Source organism: Epinephelus fuscoguttatus, linkage group LG23 (genome assembly GCF_011397635.1).
Source record: "Epinephelus fuscoguttatus linkage group LG23, E.fuscoguttatus.final_Chr_v1".
NCBI classification, from domain to species: Eukaryota; Metazoa; Chordata; class Actinopteri; order Perciformes; family Serranidae; genus Epinephelus; species Epinephelus fuscoguttatus.
The window spans coordinates 19,574,965-19,594,039 of record NC_064774.1 but is presented as its reverse complement, the minus strand read 5'-3'; the positions used below and the strand labels follow the sequence as shown (position 1 = coordinate 19,594,039).

Here is a 19,075-nt window from a genome sequence, read left to right as displayed (position 1 = left end):
TATGATTTGTTTGGCTCTCAGGGGGGATTACACTGAGGTAAACTGAAGATGAATACAGGGAAAATTAACGTTTCAATGTTCAATTTGAATTTTAAAAAAGTAATGTTTCTTGGTGATGCTGCAACATCTCTACTGGACAGCAGCTCAGAGCAATAAACTAAAGTTAAATTAGGATAAAAATGATCCTCCCAAAGCAGACTCTTCATCAGTTAATCCCTTCATCCCTCTAAAAAGAGGGAGTGCAGTAGGGGGAGTTCAGAGATAGGGAGTGGTGAAAGAGGCATCCCATATGGAGCACAATGAGCAAAGAGGTGACGGGAGGAAAACTGCAAGTGATGAAATTATTAAGAAGAACAAATCAGCATGTGATGTTGAGTCACTGGGAAATATAATAAGATATCTGTGTATTTTTAGGCATCAACTAACTCACAACTGATACTATTAGCCACTCTGCCTGATGATCTGCCCGTACAGACCTTGTCGTTAAATGTAATTAACTGGCTGCTCTTCGAATAGTTACAAACCTGAAAGTCACCTGCAAAATTTTGCCCTTCTAGTTCAGGTAGATTTTCATTCCTCTTCTTTATATTCTGATTTTGTTATTACTGCTAGATTACGGCCTGTTTTATGATGTGTTTAGGTGCAGGTAACCTTACATTCCAGCATGCAAAGCCAACTTTTGCTACATATTATTGACATGAAATTAACTGCTTGAGTGTATGTGCAGTCTGTAGCCAAGTTTCCATCCAAATTTCTAAAAAACTGTCAAAAGAAAATCAATATTAATGTGTTTCCATCCACTACTGGTATGTGAATATGCAGGTTGTTCTCATGCACTGTGTGAATTTATACCTATGAAAAGTAATGTGCCAGAATTCGTATATATCCCACCTAATTATGAGCCAGTAATTTGTATATAATGCATGTTATTGTGAGGGAACGATCATGTGACTAATGCACTGATGGGGGTAAAAAGGAAGTAGTATGAAGAGTCCCTGTAAGGAGAGAGGTTGGGTTGGTGGATAGGTCAAACGAACACACAACTTTCCCCTAGGAGACAGGTGTTCGTGTGTCGTGGAAAACCAAGTGAACTTGAGTTATTTTAAGGTACGCTGTCATGGCCTTCACCATGTTTTTGTTCTCTAAACCCAGCCTACATAACTTTATGTTAAGTATGTAGCGTAAAGATGCCCAAGCATGCTTATTTTCCTACACCGAACCTAACTGATTAGGGTGCAAATTTGTTGGATAGATATCAGGACTTTGGTGCAATTAAGACTAATTTAAAGAGCGTCAGTCAAACTGTGATTAAACAATGAATGACTTTAGCTCAAGTCAAATTACCTAGAACGAACACACTGAGTTTCCTCTTTTCTTAATGCTCTAAAACAAATTTCAGAACCTTTCTTAGTAAAGTCTCGGCATAGAAATGCAACATTTTCAAAGCTGTGATGATCAGGACAAAATCCAGGCTGCTGATTAACGTCAACCTGCAAACACTAGCTGTCAAAATCATCATCTACAAACAAACAATACTACAGATCTGATTCATCAAGGATGTAAAAATGTGTGGTGAGTGAACCTCCTGCTTTTCTGTCAGTTTCACCTCTCTTTGTTTATAACAGAGGAAAAGAAACACGGTCACATTCTCTGCACGACAAAAGAGCCGAAGCGTGTGAAGACGAGCTCGATCCAGCTGTGTTTAGTTAGGTAGAGATTTGAGATTCCTGCAAAGTTTGTTAATACTGATGTGCATATTTTCTGTATCAGTGTGTGTGTGTGTGTGTGTGGGACTCTTCGCCTCTACTTTATCTTCTCTCTCTGCTGCTTCAAAACAAGACAGAAAATACAGCAGACAGAGACAGCTGTACTCCCTCCTGATACAATCTGACGCCCACCCAACCTGCAGGTGAGGCCCCTCCGACGACACACTGAGGGTCAAGATCAAAAGCGTCCTATTATACTCACTTTTAATTGTGTTTATGTTTAAGTAAACCTGCATATATGAGGTTTAATCCAAACCACACGCAGAAAGATAATTGCACATCCCAAAGTATTTTTGTCCTGTTTTAAGGTGATGAGCTCCCACATGTTTAACAGCGTTTTATTTTAACCTTCAGTAACGAGCAGGGTGGGGCGACTGCTGAAAAGCAAAAATGTCATAAATGATAGTTTGGATGTGTGTGTGTATGTGTGTGTGTGTGTGTGAGTGGAAATGTCATAAATAACTCTGCCGTCATCATCGCATCAAATCACAAGAGCCTATAAAATCAGTAATAACCAGTTTTGTACATTCCTGCCCTTTGTATAAGTGTGTGTGTGTGCATGTGTGCAGACATTAGATCACCCAGAAGGTGTCTAATTCCTGCTCTGTGCATAAAAGACAGCAGAGGAGGGGAACCCAGTGACACCTCTCCCTCTGGCATTTTTCATTTACGTTTAATCTACACTCTCATGCTTTCATTTTGTTCTACCTCAGTGGAAAAAACTGCAATTAAATGAATAAAAACATCGCTTTAATGCCCAAAACAGAGCAAAAATGTACCTTCAAGATTTATTACAACATTTAAATCTGTATCTTTAATTCCAAAACATGTTTAAAGTATTACAATCATAGTTTTGTATTAAGAGGCCACTCCATGTTAATCCTCTTGACATCAAACATGTATGTGTACATTTAAACTGCACTATATAGCACTGTGTTATTACTGCTCAGATCTATACTAACATCATCTCAGTGTTGTAAACTAGTTTTTGAAAGCAGTTTTTAAAATAGACTGTAGTGATTTGTGTTAATCTTTTAATGCTATATAGATTATTACACAAGTAAAAAGAATTAAAGATAAACTTGTGTCTGTCTGTAGATACATTTTCCCATGAGAAAAGCGTCTCTAAAAAAATGTGATACTATTTGGTCACCGCTTAAGTAGCAGCAGGGTTTGAGCCGTAAAAGCTGTCATTAACCAGCTTAAAGTCATTGCCTAAATAATTAACAGCTTTTTCTGTGCCATTCTGCCATTGCTTTCTCAGGAGACGGAGTTTCCTCAGTTGTAATGGAAAGCTAGTAAGTGGACCTTGAGTTAAATCAATCTGCTATTTCCAAATAATTTCACACCTTACCTCACTGAAAGTTACATTAAATGACCAAATTTAACCAAACAATGTTTTCCACATTAAACAGTATTGAATATTTCTATGCTATAGTCTTAAACTTTGTGAGAAAATACCTGCCAAAGATGCACCTTGTGCTTTGGAGCAGGTTCGTAGCAGTTCCTAAAGCAGCCATGTGAGGGCATTAGTGCGCACTGTAAGCTGAGATGATGCAACAACAGGTCTCAAGATACTGAAGGTCTAACTTTGATATGAGTTTCTTCTTCTGCTGTTGTCTGTTTCGTTCTGGTTTTCTTTAACTTTCACACAAAACAGGAAACAACCCGAGCAATACACTGAAGTGTTTGTGCCTTTTCTTCTTCTGTACTTTTTTATCTTAGGTTATTTTAACTTCACATGGGATTCAAAGCCATCAAAAAGAAGTTAGGAGTGATAAGACAGGAGAGACGGGGAGAAAAGGATAAAGACAGCATCTTAAAGCACCTTGGAGACTATTCAACACACACTGACACACACATACACACACACTCACACAAACACTTCAGCCTGTCTATCTCTGCCTCTGTGATCTTGGTGCCCCTGACCTTCTGCTCTACCCTGTCTTTTGTGTTGGCTGTGACCTTTGACCTTTCCTAGATTAAACTCTGTGCCTAGCGAGGGGACGAGCCCCCCTATGAATGTCAGGTGTGTGAGTGTGTGTGTGTGTGTGTGTGTGTGTGTGTGTGTGTGTGTGTTTGAGAAAAAAGTTCAAAGGTAAATTGGATCCTTTCCATCATTTTACGTTGAAAGACAAGGAGATGGTATTGTTTGTCGAGACATTTTGGGACATGGGGGAGGCAAAGATGGCCGCTCTACCGCCATTTTATACTCTTCTGTGCGTGTGTGTGTGTGTGTGTGTGTGTGTGTCTTTTACGATGGAGCCTAAACAAAGACCACCACCATTTTTAGCCTCCTGCCTTAAAAGGAGGGAGAGACTGATAAAATGCCATCCGGGGGCCCAGGAGTGTGTGTGTGTGTGTGTGTGTGTGTGTGTGTGTGTGTGTGTGTGTGTGTGTGTGATAAGACTGTCCTGTACTTTAGTCCGCTCTGTAGGTACATCGCACATTACAAGCGCTTGCTCAGCAAAACCTGCGCGAGCTTCATATAATTACAAACACAACACATTAGAGAACGCATGGAGAGAGAGATGGAGAGAGACAGAGAGAGGAGGAGAGGGAGGGAGGGAGAGAGAGGTTGGAGATATATTGAAAGATAAGGAAAAGAGACATCAAAGTCATCATTCATGCTTATCTCAGGGTCATGCTACTGCCAGCGCTGATTATCTGTGTGCAATCTGAGCCTTTGTCTGTGTGTGTGACAAAATATAGATTATTTTTTATCTCATTGCTTTCCCTTCTACTTCCCTCTGTCTTTAAGTTTTTATGGTGAATTAAAAAAAAAAAAAAAAAGAATAAATGTTGGCATTGTATGTTCTGCAAACCATATGTTACATTTGTGCATTTCAAGTAGCAGATATGTTGAAACTTTTTTTACATTTTAGTTTTCAATTTTATGTTGTGATAGCGCTGTGTATGATGTGTGGTTATGATACAGCACAAAAACCACTTGGTTAGGGTTAGAGTATCATGTTTTGGCTCAAATTACCCCGTTGGTCACTACAAACATGGCTGAAAATGTCCAGAACTCTCTTTAAAAATCACCCACTTTTGTTGGTCTAAAACAGTGGTCCGCTGTTGTCTGCTGCTTGGCTGAAAATGTCCTAAAATCATATTTAAAAATACCTGATTTGGTCACTACAAACATGGTTGGAAATGTCCCGACGTCTCGGTAAAAAACACATGCTTCTGTCATTACAAATAAGGCTGAAAATCTCCCAAACTTTTCTTAAAAAAAATACCCATTCTTGTCGCTACAAACATGGCTGGAAATGTCCTGACATCTTGCAAAAACATGCAGTCTTTTGTCACCACAAACATGGCTGAAAATGTCCCCAACTCCTTTTAACAAATACCCACTTTTCTCACAACACACATGGCTGGAAACGTCCCAAACTCTTTTTAAAAATCATCCACTTTTGTTGCTGTTGACACTTCTGTCATTACAAATAAGGCTGAAAATGTCCCAAACTGTTGTTAAAAATTACCCGCTATTGTTGCTACAAAACATGGCTGGAGATGTCCTAAACTCCTGTAAAAAAAAGTTTGGTCACTACAGACACGGCTGTAAATGCCCGATCTGTCATTAAAATATACTCAGCGTTGTTAGTCTCAAACAGTGGTCTGCTTCTGTCTGCTGCTTAGCGGCCGTTTTGCGTAGGTGTCACGCCATCCACCATTTCCTGCTTGTCCTAATAGAAAACTCCGCTCATACACTGTACATGTAATCTGAACTATGTCACTTAGAAATGTTGATATGATAAGTATGAAATATACAAATGTAACGTATCCGTGATTTGCATCAACATACAATGCCAACATTTAATTCTCGCCACTGCCCTTGGCTGTATTGTTTGTTGAAAATTGTGGTCACTCTAACCATCTTTCTCTTCTTCTCTTCTGGTTTGACATAAAAGGAATTCTGCCAACCTGTCTCTCTGTCTTTTTTCCTCTCTACCTGCTTCAGGATTGAAGTAAAGGAATTCAGGGACGGAGAGATGCGGTCTTTCAGCGAGAGGCCCCAGCAGAGGGGTTTCATCCCTTGTTTTCTTATCTTCCCATCCCAGCGAGACACATATCCACTATCACTTTACCGTCATCGTATTTTAAAAGGGGCGGCTGCTGCACTCTCTCTTTTACCCTCTATTCATCCTTTATTCCTATCTCCCTTTGTTGTTTGGGTGTGTGAGAGATACTCTGTCTCTGTCACAGACATACATACTGTACTTCCTTTGCTAATGGCTTCATGTCAACACTTTATCATTTGCGGAAGCCAACACCTCTTCCAGCTAATCACAGCGTTTGTTCCGTTATCATACATGAATAATTGATTTATCGTTGTTTAGTCATTCATCAGTCAGCAAAGCCAATCATTTTCTATTTTCAGCTTCTCACGTGAGGATTTGCTGCTTTTCTTTGCTTTATATTCTTGTAAAGTGAATGTTTTTGGATTTGGACTGCTGGTTGTGGTCATTTAATCAAACATTATTTAGTCAATGACTGAATACGTTCTTGCTGCAGAAACACTCAGATGGGATGAAGAATTTAAATCCAGCGTGACACAGAGAATGTTGAACTGACCCCGCTGGCAGCTTGACAAAATTAGGAAGTCTCTCTGGTTCTGATTGACACAGATGGAGGTCTGGCAAAATTAAATAAAGCACATACTTCCTGACTGCTTTGCAACTTCAATTGTGTGTTGACCAAACACACACGCGCACACACACACACACACACACACACACACACACCATCCTGTCATCCCCAACACTGCCCTTTGACCCGAGGGGGTTTACCCAATGGGAGCGGATGTTATTGGACCTAATGGATCCAGTATGACACAGATATTAAAGCCAGGAAAGTCCAACTTCACACACACAAGCTATTAAACACTTGTGCTCTGTATTTACTCAGAGTCTCAGGACTTTAAGTCGAAGCAAAACTAAAGCCCTCTGGCTATTAATAATGAAAACCAACTCACACACACACACCGCCTGGACTGTGTCTCTTCTGTGTATGTGTTGGGATCCGATGTTATATCACCCAGGTGGGCAGGGTCTTACTCAGGCAGTAGCAATGATTTAAGAGCTACAGCTCAGCAAAGTAAGCAACTATCTATCTGATACAGTCATTAAACATTGTATATTCTTTTAAAGAGCACACACAGCTGACAAGAGGTGTGTTTGTTCCTGCCATTACTACCGGATGTGTGTTTTAATGCCACATTTATTAGCCAGAGGAAACATCTCCAGTTAGTATCTTTGTGTCTTAGCATGTCAGTCCTGCCCTCCTCCTCCTCCACCTTCATAAGTAATAATAATGCTCCAATGCGTGCAATGCCCTCCAGAGCAGTTGGCACAGTTGTTGGTACATGTGAGCTGCAACAATGGAAACATGAAAACTTTTTTCGTCTGCAAAGCTTCAGTGACAATTTGCACATGAAATGAATTTGAGTGTCTATAATTAGGGTGACGAGAATGCACTATAATAAATACATACAATGTTATAGGTTTGTTGCATGAGGTAAGTACACTGTGTCTCACAGTTCGTCACAGAGAGTGCCAGCAAAAAAAGTTTTCAATGTGTTTTTATTCCCTAATTTTTCACTCAAAGGAACTCTGGGAAATTTAGAGTTTATGGACATGGTTCTCAGCATAGAGGTGGCTGAACTGGTGGCTAGCGGCTAACGGTGCTAACTTCATACACACTGCAAACAGAGCTATCAGTATTAGCAAAGGGGGAAGTGGAGGGTGGGTGCCATGCTAGCGCTAACTGCTGCATGAGTCCGGTGCAAAGCATTGCTGCTAAGCTAGTCAACACACACAGAGGTAGTGTGACTTCACTCTGAGCTCAGGACGCCATTATTGCGCTATATCTTCACATGGCAAACAGTGGTTAGCTGCTGTGCTAATGCTCTGAATGTCGAATACAAAACCTTTAATTACAGTAAAACAATCTCCGTGTTTGTGGCCCTTTGAAGTAATAGTTCAACATTTTGGGGAAATGCTCTCATTAGCTTTCTTGCTCAGACTTAGATAAGAAGATTGACACCATTCTCTTGTGTTTACTGTAAACATGAAACCTACAGCCAGCAGCTGGTTATCTTAGCTTAGCATAAAGACAGGAAACTGGGCAAACAGCACGAAGTGACTGTTCCAGGGTAAACCTGCTCATTGTTGTTTCACACTTCAGTTTTTGTAACAATAGCAAAATGTAAAGTATTAATTAGTGAGCTTTGGAGGTGCTGGCAGGCAGATTTTGTTACATACAAGCTTTCTGTTTCCAGTCCTCATGCTCAGCTAAGCGTCATGGCTGCTGCCCACAGCTACATATTAAAGGGACTAATATGAGAGTGGCATCGATCTTATCATGTACATCTTGGTAAGAAAGCAAATAAGAACATTATAAGTGTGCAATATCTGTACATAACCAGTAATTATACCTGGATAGCACATGCCGTACTCTCCCTGTGGCTGTGATTGATTCCTTTATGAGATGAACTTCTGATAAACCCTATCATTTCTTCTGGTTCACAACTGACGAAAATTCACCCTCGGGGATCAACAGAGCATCCTCAGAATCGTACATGACAACATTTGTACTGTCAGTCAGTCAGTCAGTCCTCAGCCGGCTCTGATTGATCTCATTACTGGTGTTGTTTTTTTTATGGTATAAGGTGCCAAAGTTTCTCGCTGGCACAGCTCCCACATTATATAACAAACATAATTTATGCCGATGTGAACTTTGATAATGAACATCTTCTGGAGTCATATACGAGAAGCTGGGACAACGTATTTTTTCTGGTCCAAAGCAAACTAAATAGATGAGATGATGACAGGATAATATTTGGCTCACTGAAGGAAATGCCTCCTCTGATATTTTGTATTTTGTATCTCAGAAGAGGCGTGGCTGTGGATAATTTAAGGGGACACAGATGCAGATGCAAATTAGCTGAACTTTCACTCACTTTCAAATGTCAAATGTCTTTTGGACGACTGCTAGTTTTGACGTTAATGCAAATTTTACTACATTTCAGCAGTTATAAAGGTTAAAACTAAGCCGTACTCGCAACGCTGCTTGTGCTCCCCAACACTTGAATTTTCCTTTTTAAACATCTCAGATTGTTTCTATTAAACTCGTTCTAGAAGTATTTCACAAAAAAGCAAATATTAGAGTACAAAGGTTTCTGTGGGGTTAAATTTAACACTTTTAATACCACATAGAACATAATATAATATCTGTTGTTTAATGATCATACCTACAAACGTATGAAAGTGTGACAGAAAACCAGTAGAGATGATACATTTATTATTATATCATATTTTCAGTACTTCTCAGCAATAATTCCTAGACATATACTAAATTAAATTAACACTAGATTCAGATAAGTTGCATAAAATAGATTAATTAATTAGTTAATTTACATTTTTACATTTGCCAATTTCAAACTTTTCAAATACATTTTAAGGCCTTTTCTGAGGAAACTGTATTCAGTGCTTTTCAAGATTTGCAGATACCCTGAGTAAATTTTCCATCTTGTTTTCCATCGTATTAATCATCTTGTGACACATTGGAGGGGTCCTTGTCCCCAGTTTGGGAAGAGCGGATTGACAAAAATGTTGAACTGTTTTAGGCATTTTCTTGTTCTAACTTTTAAAATATGAGTATTTGCTGCTTTTCTCCATTTTATTTCACTACTAATTGAAAATTTTAGGGTTTTATCACATTCTTTGGACATCTTCTTGGGCTCAAAGAACTTGTGGTGTACCATTTTTTCCTATTTTTCAACATTTTCAGACTTGATGATGAGTCAAAGTTAGTTTATCAAAGCAATAATTGGCATTACAGACTGATAACAAAATATATGTTTTGAATAATGAATGTTTCTGCCCAACAGAGTGCTTCCCATCACTCTCCACACACGACCATAAACGTACCACTGACTCCCACTTTCTTGGAAAATTACCAGCCATTTTTTAATGTGGAGTAATTTAATGTTTATATTACTCTGAAACTAAGAACCACAACTAATAAAAAAGAAGATATTTTTATCCTCAAGCCCTGCGTCTGCACAAACTACTTTCCACCTGTAAACTTCAGAGCTGTTAACACCTATGATCGTGAACACTTGACCTCAATGACCTGTAAGTACAAAAGTAAAACTGAAAAGAGACAAATAAGCACCTTACGACTTAAACGTCTCAGCTGAAGAAGGTAATACGGCGGCGGCCGTGTCATTTAGGCCTAGCAGGAGGCCTGTACGGGGGGTAGGTGGTATTACCTGAGCTATATCATTTAGCTACAGGTACCTGGGTGTAATGCGGAGGCCGTCACTATGTTATTTACCTAAACTGGCGTACTGTAGGCAGGCAGTAAGTGCAGGCTTCTGTGTCAGACAGTAATTGTTGTTTGGATACGGGCTGAAAGAGACCGAGCTACAGCGTGAAGCTTACAGTTAGTCTGGTTTTAGTCAGATGTGAACACACACAGAGGTCTCAGATGAGGTTTGGTTTTTTGGAGGGTTTTTTTTATAGAAATGATTTACATATACATAGGCTTTCTGTCATGTTATCAGTACTAATGTATGGTTACGTTTTGTTTTACATCAGAATAAAGCCAAAGAAGGAAGTTGAAGACCACAGGTGGTACGTTAATATGTGAATACAGCATTATCTCATCGTGTCTCTCTATCAGTGAAACACAATGTGATTTTTAGTTTAAGTACACACGTGTTAAGACCACATTTTGAATTTTTTTGTCACTCATTTCTTGTGTTATTTGCTCAGTTAAAATGTATGTACATAAATGATATTACACCGTATTGATACCTAAATGAATGACCGAAATCAACAGCTTTTATATACTCTTTTGCTGTCAGAGCATTTTTATATATGTTTCAAAAAATCCCACATCTATATTTACAGTGTCAACCCCTCTAACCTGGTGATTCTGAAGCACTTTTAGGGGCTTGTTAATGTGTAGGAATTCATATGAAGCCAGCAGGTTTATACTGACGTGTAAAACGCCTGCAAAACTTTCCTCTTCACTGTCACTCAAAGTCATAAATCCTGAGGTAGAGCTCCTTGTTTGTCGTTACCAAAGTGTAAACAGCTGACAGGTGGAAAGTGAGTCTCAAAATACTGAAAAAAAGCCTGTATTTAAACTTTAAAATATGTGCAGTCCTTTATCTATGAGCCAATCACCTCGCACTCTGTCAACACCTCGCTGGGATGTCATATGTAACAAATGACAGCTGATGTTAATTTCATGGTAGCAATGACAAGAAAATGAGTTCCTCGCCTAAAGACACTCCCCCCCCCCGGTCTTTCTTATTCCTTGCCTGGAGAAATCACAATAGTCTATATAGATAAGGACTGTTGAAACATGTATAACATTGACTGACACACAGCTCGCTTTGATATATGTCCTATAGTGATGTGTCTGTGGGTGTTGATGTGTGTAGCTGCGAGATGGAAAGAGATAAAAATTGATAACCTCCGCTGATAACCTCCGCTCCTCAACTGAAATAAATGCTCCTCTCACAAATTAATAACTGTTTGTGGTGTGTATAGCTGCCAAATACAGAACCACTAACCTCTGCAATATGTATAGGGCAATAAATATGAACCAAACATTTGGGACAAACAAGAAATCTGCTATCATGAATAATAAACCAAAGTTTGTTGTCAATTGAAAAATGTGTTCTGTGAAATCCGTTTTGCATCTTTAATCATGAGCAGTGGAGAAAGTTGTTTTTTTGCATAACGAGGAGTTATTGATCACAGAACAATTTAATATCACTGTAGTTTTATGAGAAAGTTGGGTTGAAGGAAAAACTCCCCCCTCCACTGTCACTTCTATAAGTACAGGAGATCAACTCTACATATAAAAATATTTAAAAGAAGACCGTTTGTATATAGATAGCAAAGCTATATCAAAACATCTCTTTACAAACACTCACACATCTCATGCAGTATAATCCAAGTCTCATTTATCCAGTGGTGTGCTCAGTACTTCTCAGACATACGCATTTTCACTAAAACCTTACTATTCAAAACACTGGTAACACTTTACTTGAAGGTATCTACATAAGGGTGACATGACACTGTCATGAACCTGTCATAAACATCATGTGCATGTCATAACCATTTATGACTGCTGTCATTAAGTGCCATTCAGTTATTGTAATGACAAGTTGACATTGTTTGGGATGTCCTTATTATGACAACTTGACATTAATCAAAGTGACATTACCAGAAGTTGTCTTTGTCATGACAAGTTGACATTAAATTTGTTTGGGATGTCCTTATTATGACAACTTGACGTTGACCAGGATGACATTACCAGAAGATGTCTTTGTCATAACAATAATAATCATTATGTCAACTTGTCATAAACACAAAAAGAGGTGCATTTCTTGTTAATGTCAAGTTGTTATGACAAAGACATCTTCTGGTAATGTCATCCTGGTTAATGTCAAGTTGCCATAATAAGGACATCCCAAAAAAATTTAATGTCAAGTTGTCATAATGAGGACATCCCAGGACATCCCAAAAAAATTTAATGTCAAGTTGTCATAATGAGGACATCCCAGGACATCCCAAACAAATTTAATGTGAAGTTGTCATTATGAGGACATCCCAAACAAATTTTATGTCAACTTGTCATGACAAAGACAACTTCTGGTAATGTCACTTTGATTAATGTCAACTTCTCATAATCAAGACAACCCAAACAATGCCAACTTGTCATTACAAAAACCAAATGACACTTAATGACAGCAGTCATAAACGTTTATGACATGTACATAATGTTCATGACAGGTTCATGACTGTGCCATGTCATAGTTATGACAGTGTCATGCCACCCTTATGTAGATACCTTCATGCAAAGTCTTACTGAAACACTTCCATTTCCAGGTAATGTGCCCTGAGAGTGCCTGAGTGTGCTTATGAGCTCTGTTTGAGCTGAGTTCAAATGCACATGCACACTCAAGTACTCTATTTGGCCATGCATGAGACTGTTTGTACAGAAGTGTTTTAAATCAGAATGTTATGGCCTAACGCATGTGTTTGGGAAGTACTGGGCATAGACTGGACAAATGAGACGTGGATTATACTGCAGGAGTTGTTTTGATATAGTTTTGCTGCTGTTAAATGTCCTTCCCTTGTCAGAATATTTGCCTTTTTTGGATTCTCCGTTCACCGTGGGGGCAGGTTTTCTATGTGATTAAACATGCTGTGAATACTTGACATACAAATAGTCATTTTGTGAGTGTCATCATTATTGAAAGGAATTGAACACCTCTGTATGTCTTCGTGGATCAGGAGCTAAAACAGTGTTCTTTGTGAAGACGCCATAAAATGGTAACTGACAGCGGAAACATTTTGTGTATTGATGATAATGTGCTGGAGGCTGTTATTGGGCTGTTGGAAACATGAAGATGGATTTTACTGCACAGAAACCAAGACAGCTCGATACAGATGAGACATGACTCACCCTGCTGCCTTTCTCTGGGTTGCACCTGCATCCTCCGCTACAGTCCTGGCCACTACACGGCTCGTCAGACTTCCCCACACCCTGCAGAAAGAAAAGAGACTCACGTTACAAACAATGCTTTGGAAATACATGAGATGAGACCAGGTATTTTGGTGTACGGACGTCACGCTTTCTTTTCATTTGAGCCGTTTCACCACCTAATTGCAACAAATTGCCAAATAGCAAGAGTCTTTTCTTTTTAAAATCCCTTCATAACTAAAAACCAATCATACAAAGAAGTAGAAAACAGAGGCAGAAGAGCACGTACAGACTCAGTTAACAACTCCATGAGTCATGTGGGTATAAGGACTAGTTGCATCAGTGAAAAGATGGCAGATTTACGGGGACTTAAACAGGATTTAGTATCCAGATCCAGTCGGTGCTGATTGAAAAAGTGTTCCTTTAAAGGTCAGATCTAATTATGTATTAAACACAACATGTACTATCAGGTTTCCCTTTGTGTTTACAGCCTTCATTTGTCTCTCCTCGTGCCTTTCTTTTTGGGTTTTCCGACTCGGTGTGTAACCGAGATCTGATCCCTTCAGCTCCTCCATTTGATTAGTAACAGAGACACAAACCAGCCCTTAAACACAACCAGAGTCAAGCCTCTAACCAAAGAATAGAGCCAGTGATAGCAGCAGCAGCAGCCCCAGGGAAGCCCTCTAGGACTCTACATGACTCCTTTCATAATGTTACTGTGGTGACCCGGGGGACGTTTGTTTTCTCAGCCAGGCTGACCAGGACTGAAAGGCTTCGGTACATGAGGCTCAAAAGGAGATAGCAGTGATGAGCGGTGATGGCCACCTCAGAAGGTTCAGAAAATTTAAAAAAATACAATGTCTGTTAATGAAAAAGGTTATCCAAAGGTAAGAGACAAAAAGGTCTGCCTCAAACTGTATGACTGACGAGTGACTTCTGTGATTTGAAGTGCAGAAACAAGCGATTTTACTTGATTACCACCACTAGAATGCCAGATAATTAACTGAAAATTGTTGTTTCCAAGGTCAAGAATGAACTTTGAATCTCAAATTTGAAGCCAAACTAACAAGAAGTCCTTTAATTGCTCAAAAAAAAGGAAATTAAACATCTACAATTAAATAACACTTGCAAACATTACACTAGTACAGGTGCTTTTCATGATTTATATTATAAACTCTTACTTAGACACTGCATGTGATTGTGTTAATTTAAATTTTTGGGCCTTTAGTTCAACAAATTTGACATAAGGCATTCAGTATTTTAAATTCAAAATTACCGCAGATTGTCAGCCTTTGAAACGGCAGTTTGATCGTACAAAAAAAATCTCATCTAAACTTCAACTTATTGGCTTTTTCTTGAGCTTTCAACCGTATCTTAAAGTCTTCCTCAGCTGACTGAGTTTGCTCAGTTGTCATGGAGATATGTAGCTTAGTAAGTGGACCTTAAGTTAAGAATTTTTTCCTCAAAACATTTGTACTTTTTCCTCTATCCAAGCCTACAACAGCATTATAATTGAAAGATGTACTGAAGATCCCTTTAACAATTGTAATAAGGTTTTATATCCTTCTATATCCCCTCTTACTCACAGCAAACAAACATCATTTTTAGCTCATAAACTCTGAGTGAACTGCAGATTAACCTTTCTGTGTTCAGGGTGGCATTCCTGAGATATCTACCAAACATCACGCAGTGCTTTTAGAGGTTATAAGCTGACGTATGAGTGGCATAAGCTCATATATATGAGGCTCTTAAAACTTTAAAATGTCCTCTATTAACTTATGGACCACACGGTGAGCAGAGAAATATGTTGTCTTATTTCTCTTCTACATATCTCTGTGTTTGTTTGTGCTAAATACTGTGTGTGAAACTTAACCTGCGCTATGGCGCATATATGTAAATAAATAATGAATGAACTCCTTATGATTATGGGAGCAAATGTCTCATATGAGTCCATAGTTCGGGGGTCTCTTCGGGGTCAAACTCTGGGGTCATGGCTGGCATTTCAATGTGATTAGTGGATGAAAGGATGCTGGCGGGGTGGAGAGACACGGAGGAGAAGGGGACAGGAGGGAGGAGAGGACAAAAGGGTGTTAACTGGGTGTGATGGAGGTTCAGAGGACAGGGGTGGATGAGGAGAAAGTGTAGGGTGTATTAGTTCATATGACCACAGTCTGCGAGTGCTCATACTCACAATAATCAAGGTCAAGGACCCTCCAGGACCCCTGTAAATACTCATCAGCTGGTCTAGTCTGGGTCGCAGTCTAATATAATACCAGCCTGGGAAACACTGGTGTGAAAGTGCCTGAGAAATATTTAGCTAAAGAGGGTCAGTAAGATGATGATTGATAGAACAACCTTGCACAAGACTGAGTGAGACTGCATTACTATTCTATATACTCATATATATTATATATAAACTTATTTATATGAAGTAAATTTGTGATCTGTTTAACTAATAGCTCCAATAGCTGCATCTCTTTCCCTCTATCCCAGATTATTTCTCCAAAATAAACACTGGATATTATCATGTAAGGAAATTAAAATATGGCAAGAAAGCTAGTGAACACAGAAAATGATGCATCGCTGTAGATCAAACTACCCTGTAAAGGATTTAAAATGAACAACCCTAAACATCTACAACAGTTTAATGCAATATGTGGATAATCCCACCCCAAAAAATCATATATAACACTGACAGGAAACATTTTACTGCACAATAACTTTTACTTTTCATACTTGAAGAACATTTTGCTGATAATACCTTTATACTTGTACTTAAGTATTGAATGTGGGACCTTTATTTCCACCACTGCTGCCAACTAGGCTACTACTTCTACTACTACAACTACTACTGGACGTAAAACATGGCGTGAACACGGTGCGGAAGGAAGAGATAAAGAGGAAAACAATCAACAAGGAGAAAGTGAGCTTGGCCCAAAGCAGAGCGAGGAGAGAGGGAGGGAGAAAGAGAGAAGGAGGGGAAAGGTCAGTGGTGCTGGTCCTGCTTTCTTCCCTCTGATCTCCTCAGCTCCTCTAATCACAATGACAGAAGGAGGGCAAGAGAGAGAGAAAGTGAGCAGGGAAACAGTGAAATTTGGGCTAATGGAGGGAGCAAGAAAGGGGAAAAGAGAGCGGTTAAAGGAAATGGAGGGAGGCCAAACAAGAGAGGGCGGCTCGAATGAAGCTTTTGGCAAAGTGGCTAAAGAAGAAGAAGCTAAAAATAGATGCAGAGCAAATGATTTGTGGCGCTAATTGTACTCCGAATTAAGACCAAAAAAGAACAGCATAGTAAAACAAGCAAATAGAGTGAAAACTTTTAAATTTACGGGAACTTCAAGCAAATACATGGTTTAAAAGTTAGGTAAAACACGCAGAGACTGACAAAAGATGATGCTGTAAGTGCTCTTAGCTCCCATCTCTATATCATGTTACTCTTATTATTTAGCTCTATTATCCTTCTTTTGTTAAGGCATCAATACCTCCTCAGGTGTTATCCAATCACAGCGAGCTGCCTCAGATTGTTATGTGCCCTGTGGATGCATTGTTCTGGGAAATAATCCAGCGTCTACCTGAGTAAGGCGGAGATGCACTCAGCCACTGATGCTCTTTGGGTTCGCTCTGTCCACACCCAGAGTTAAAAGTGAAGGATGATATGGGCAAACAGATGCTAAGCCAGCGCCCGAGGGGGAGTACTCAACCCTCAAATACAGAGGAGGAAAACATGCGCACATGCACGCAGTTTACTTATTAGAGGTAAATAAACGCTCACAGAGCAGGGCACCTGAGTGCATTTGGACATGTAGATGCCGGTCATGCTCCATGAGTAGACACAATCTATAGTTGTGGGGACAAAAGCCACTCCCTTAAGTTAATGCTAAGATTAGACCTTAAAACCTGAAGTCTAAACCCTAAAATGGAACTTTAAAAAGTCGCACTCACTTCACTAAAACTAGTCCTTACAAAGATACAAGTACAAGCGCACAGGCAAGCACACACAGGCACATATAGGCATTTAGGGTCACATTCTACCAACAAAGACATGTGAGGACAATGAGCTGATAACCTGGTTTAACAAATGAAAGCTACTTGATCATCTCATTATCTTTCACCCACTGAAACACAACCTGTGTGTGTTTGTGAGTGTGTGTCTGTGAGTGTGTGTGCTCTTGGACTGGCCTTGATTAAAAAAAAAAAAAGTGGAGTGTGCGGGGAGGAGCATGGACCGATCATGGCTCGTTCAACTGCTCTCGACTCACCGTCACACACTCCAATCAATCTCTGACACATTAGAAATTTTGTTAAAGCGGAGCTATGAGTCTGTTTCCCAAATTGAGTGCCTTCATTCCCTCACTCAACCATCTTACAGTGTATACTCAGCAAGTATGTCGGTGCTGCTAACATGCTAACTTGTGTGTCTGTGTGTGTATGTGTGTGTGTGACAGAGAGAGAAAGAAAGAAAGGAAGACCAAGAAGCGGGAGCGGGAATCAAAACTTGGACCGACCCATGTTTGCAGAAAATGACTTTAAAGTTCTTTTTGGGACATCTGTCTCTTCATTATGTTGAACCATACCTTCGCTAGCAAACGTTTACCTGCCTGCAGCCCTGGAGCTTTCATACGTATATTCACTGAACACTGTCAGTGGTCAAAACGTTCTGCAAGGGCCGTTTTATCGTCTATTGTACAAGTACAGTGTGAGCGCTCAGGTCGCGGATTGATGATTGGAGCTTTGGCTTTACATCGCAGATGATTTACTTGGAGTTGTACTTAAAAAAACATGTCTAAAATTGTACAACGTATGCCCAGCTTCATGTCCTCTATTCAAAAAAGCAGTCACATGACTCTAACTGATGTGTGACTGCCCGACACAGTACATGAGAAGACGTATTTTACATTCTGTTCCGCTGATCCTTTACTGCTAAGATAAGGGCCATAGAGGTAAAGTTAAAGGAATGTAAATCTGCAGAGTTCAACATGTAGAGATAAGGTTACAGCACTCCAGACAAAAGCACAATTTGCATACATTCACTGACATAACGTGATGGAACAGGCACGTTCCCGATTGTCTGCATGAACACAACAGTGCGCTCATTCTTCCCTCCACTCTGTCATCCCGGCATTACGCAGCTATGCATCTTTAGGCTCTGGCTAATGTTCCCCAATCAATCTCCGCTTGTTTGCTCATACTTTACTGTCCAAACACTTTCATGTACTAACTGAGACTTTTCTAAAAGCCGTCTGCTTAAACCTCCTGCTGTTCATATACTGGAGAGTGGCAGCTCATGAGTAGCGGCTGACGTCTGGACTTGCCCTGTTCATTCCTATAGGGTCTGCTGATGTTATCCGCACGAAGGTTGAGTCTAGGGTTACCCAGAAATATGGTGTAAACTGGCGTCTCCTGAGGTACACGACTGAGACAACAGAGCATGATGTGACAGGACAATCAGTTTGTTTTAAAAAAAAAAGTGAGCTGAAGCCCTGCATGCTTCGTATGTCACAGAATTCTTTACTATAATCATGATGGTGGTGGTTTAAAGGTCAGATATTGAAGGAATGTGTGATCCCCAGAATTCCTTTCATTATGTATGAGCAGATGGCAGTGCAGCTATTATGTAGTTATACAAAAAATGTGGCACTTTGATGTAAAATAATGTACATTAGGGCTGCAAGCAACACAGAATGATGTCAGTCAAATCAGAATTGACAATATACTGTTTTCGATAAAGAGTCTGAACGAGGTTCAGGGGGGCATTCAGAGTGACATTGCCATTCACGTAATAATGTTAACAAGCT

General features: G+C 39.6%; 1 protein-coding gene across 4 annotated transcripts in view; it reads right to left on the bottom strand.

The window, feature by feature from the left end:
* The window catches only part of col4a6 (collagen, type IV, alpha 6), a 134,163-nt gene that overhangs the window by 44,757 nt on the left and 70,331 nt on the right, over positions 1-19,075 (bottom strand). For all 4 annotated transcript variants that reach the window (XM_049569536.1, XM_049569538.1, XM_049569535.1 and 1 more), the window contains exon 4: positions 13,266-13,346. In XM_049569536.1, coding sequence (XP_049425493.1) covers positions 13,266-13,346 — 81 coding nt within the window. The remainder of the gene's footprint in view (positions 1-13,265; positions 13,347-19,075) is intronic.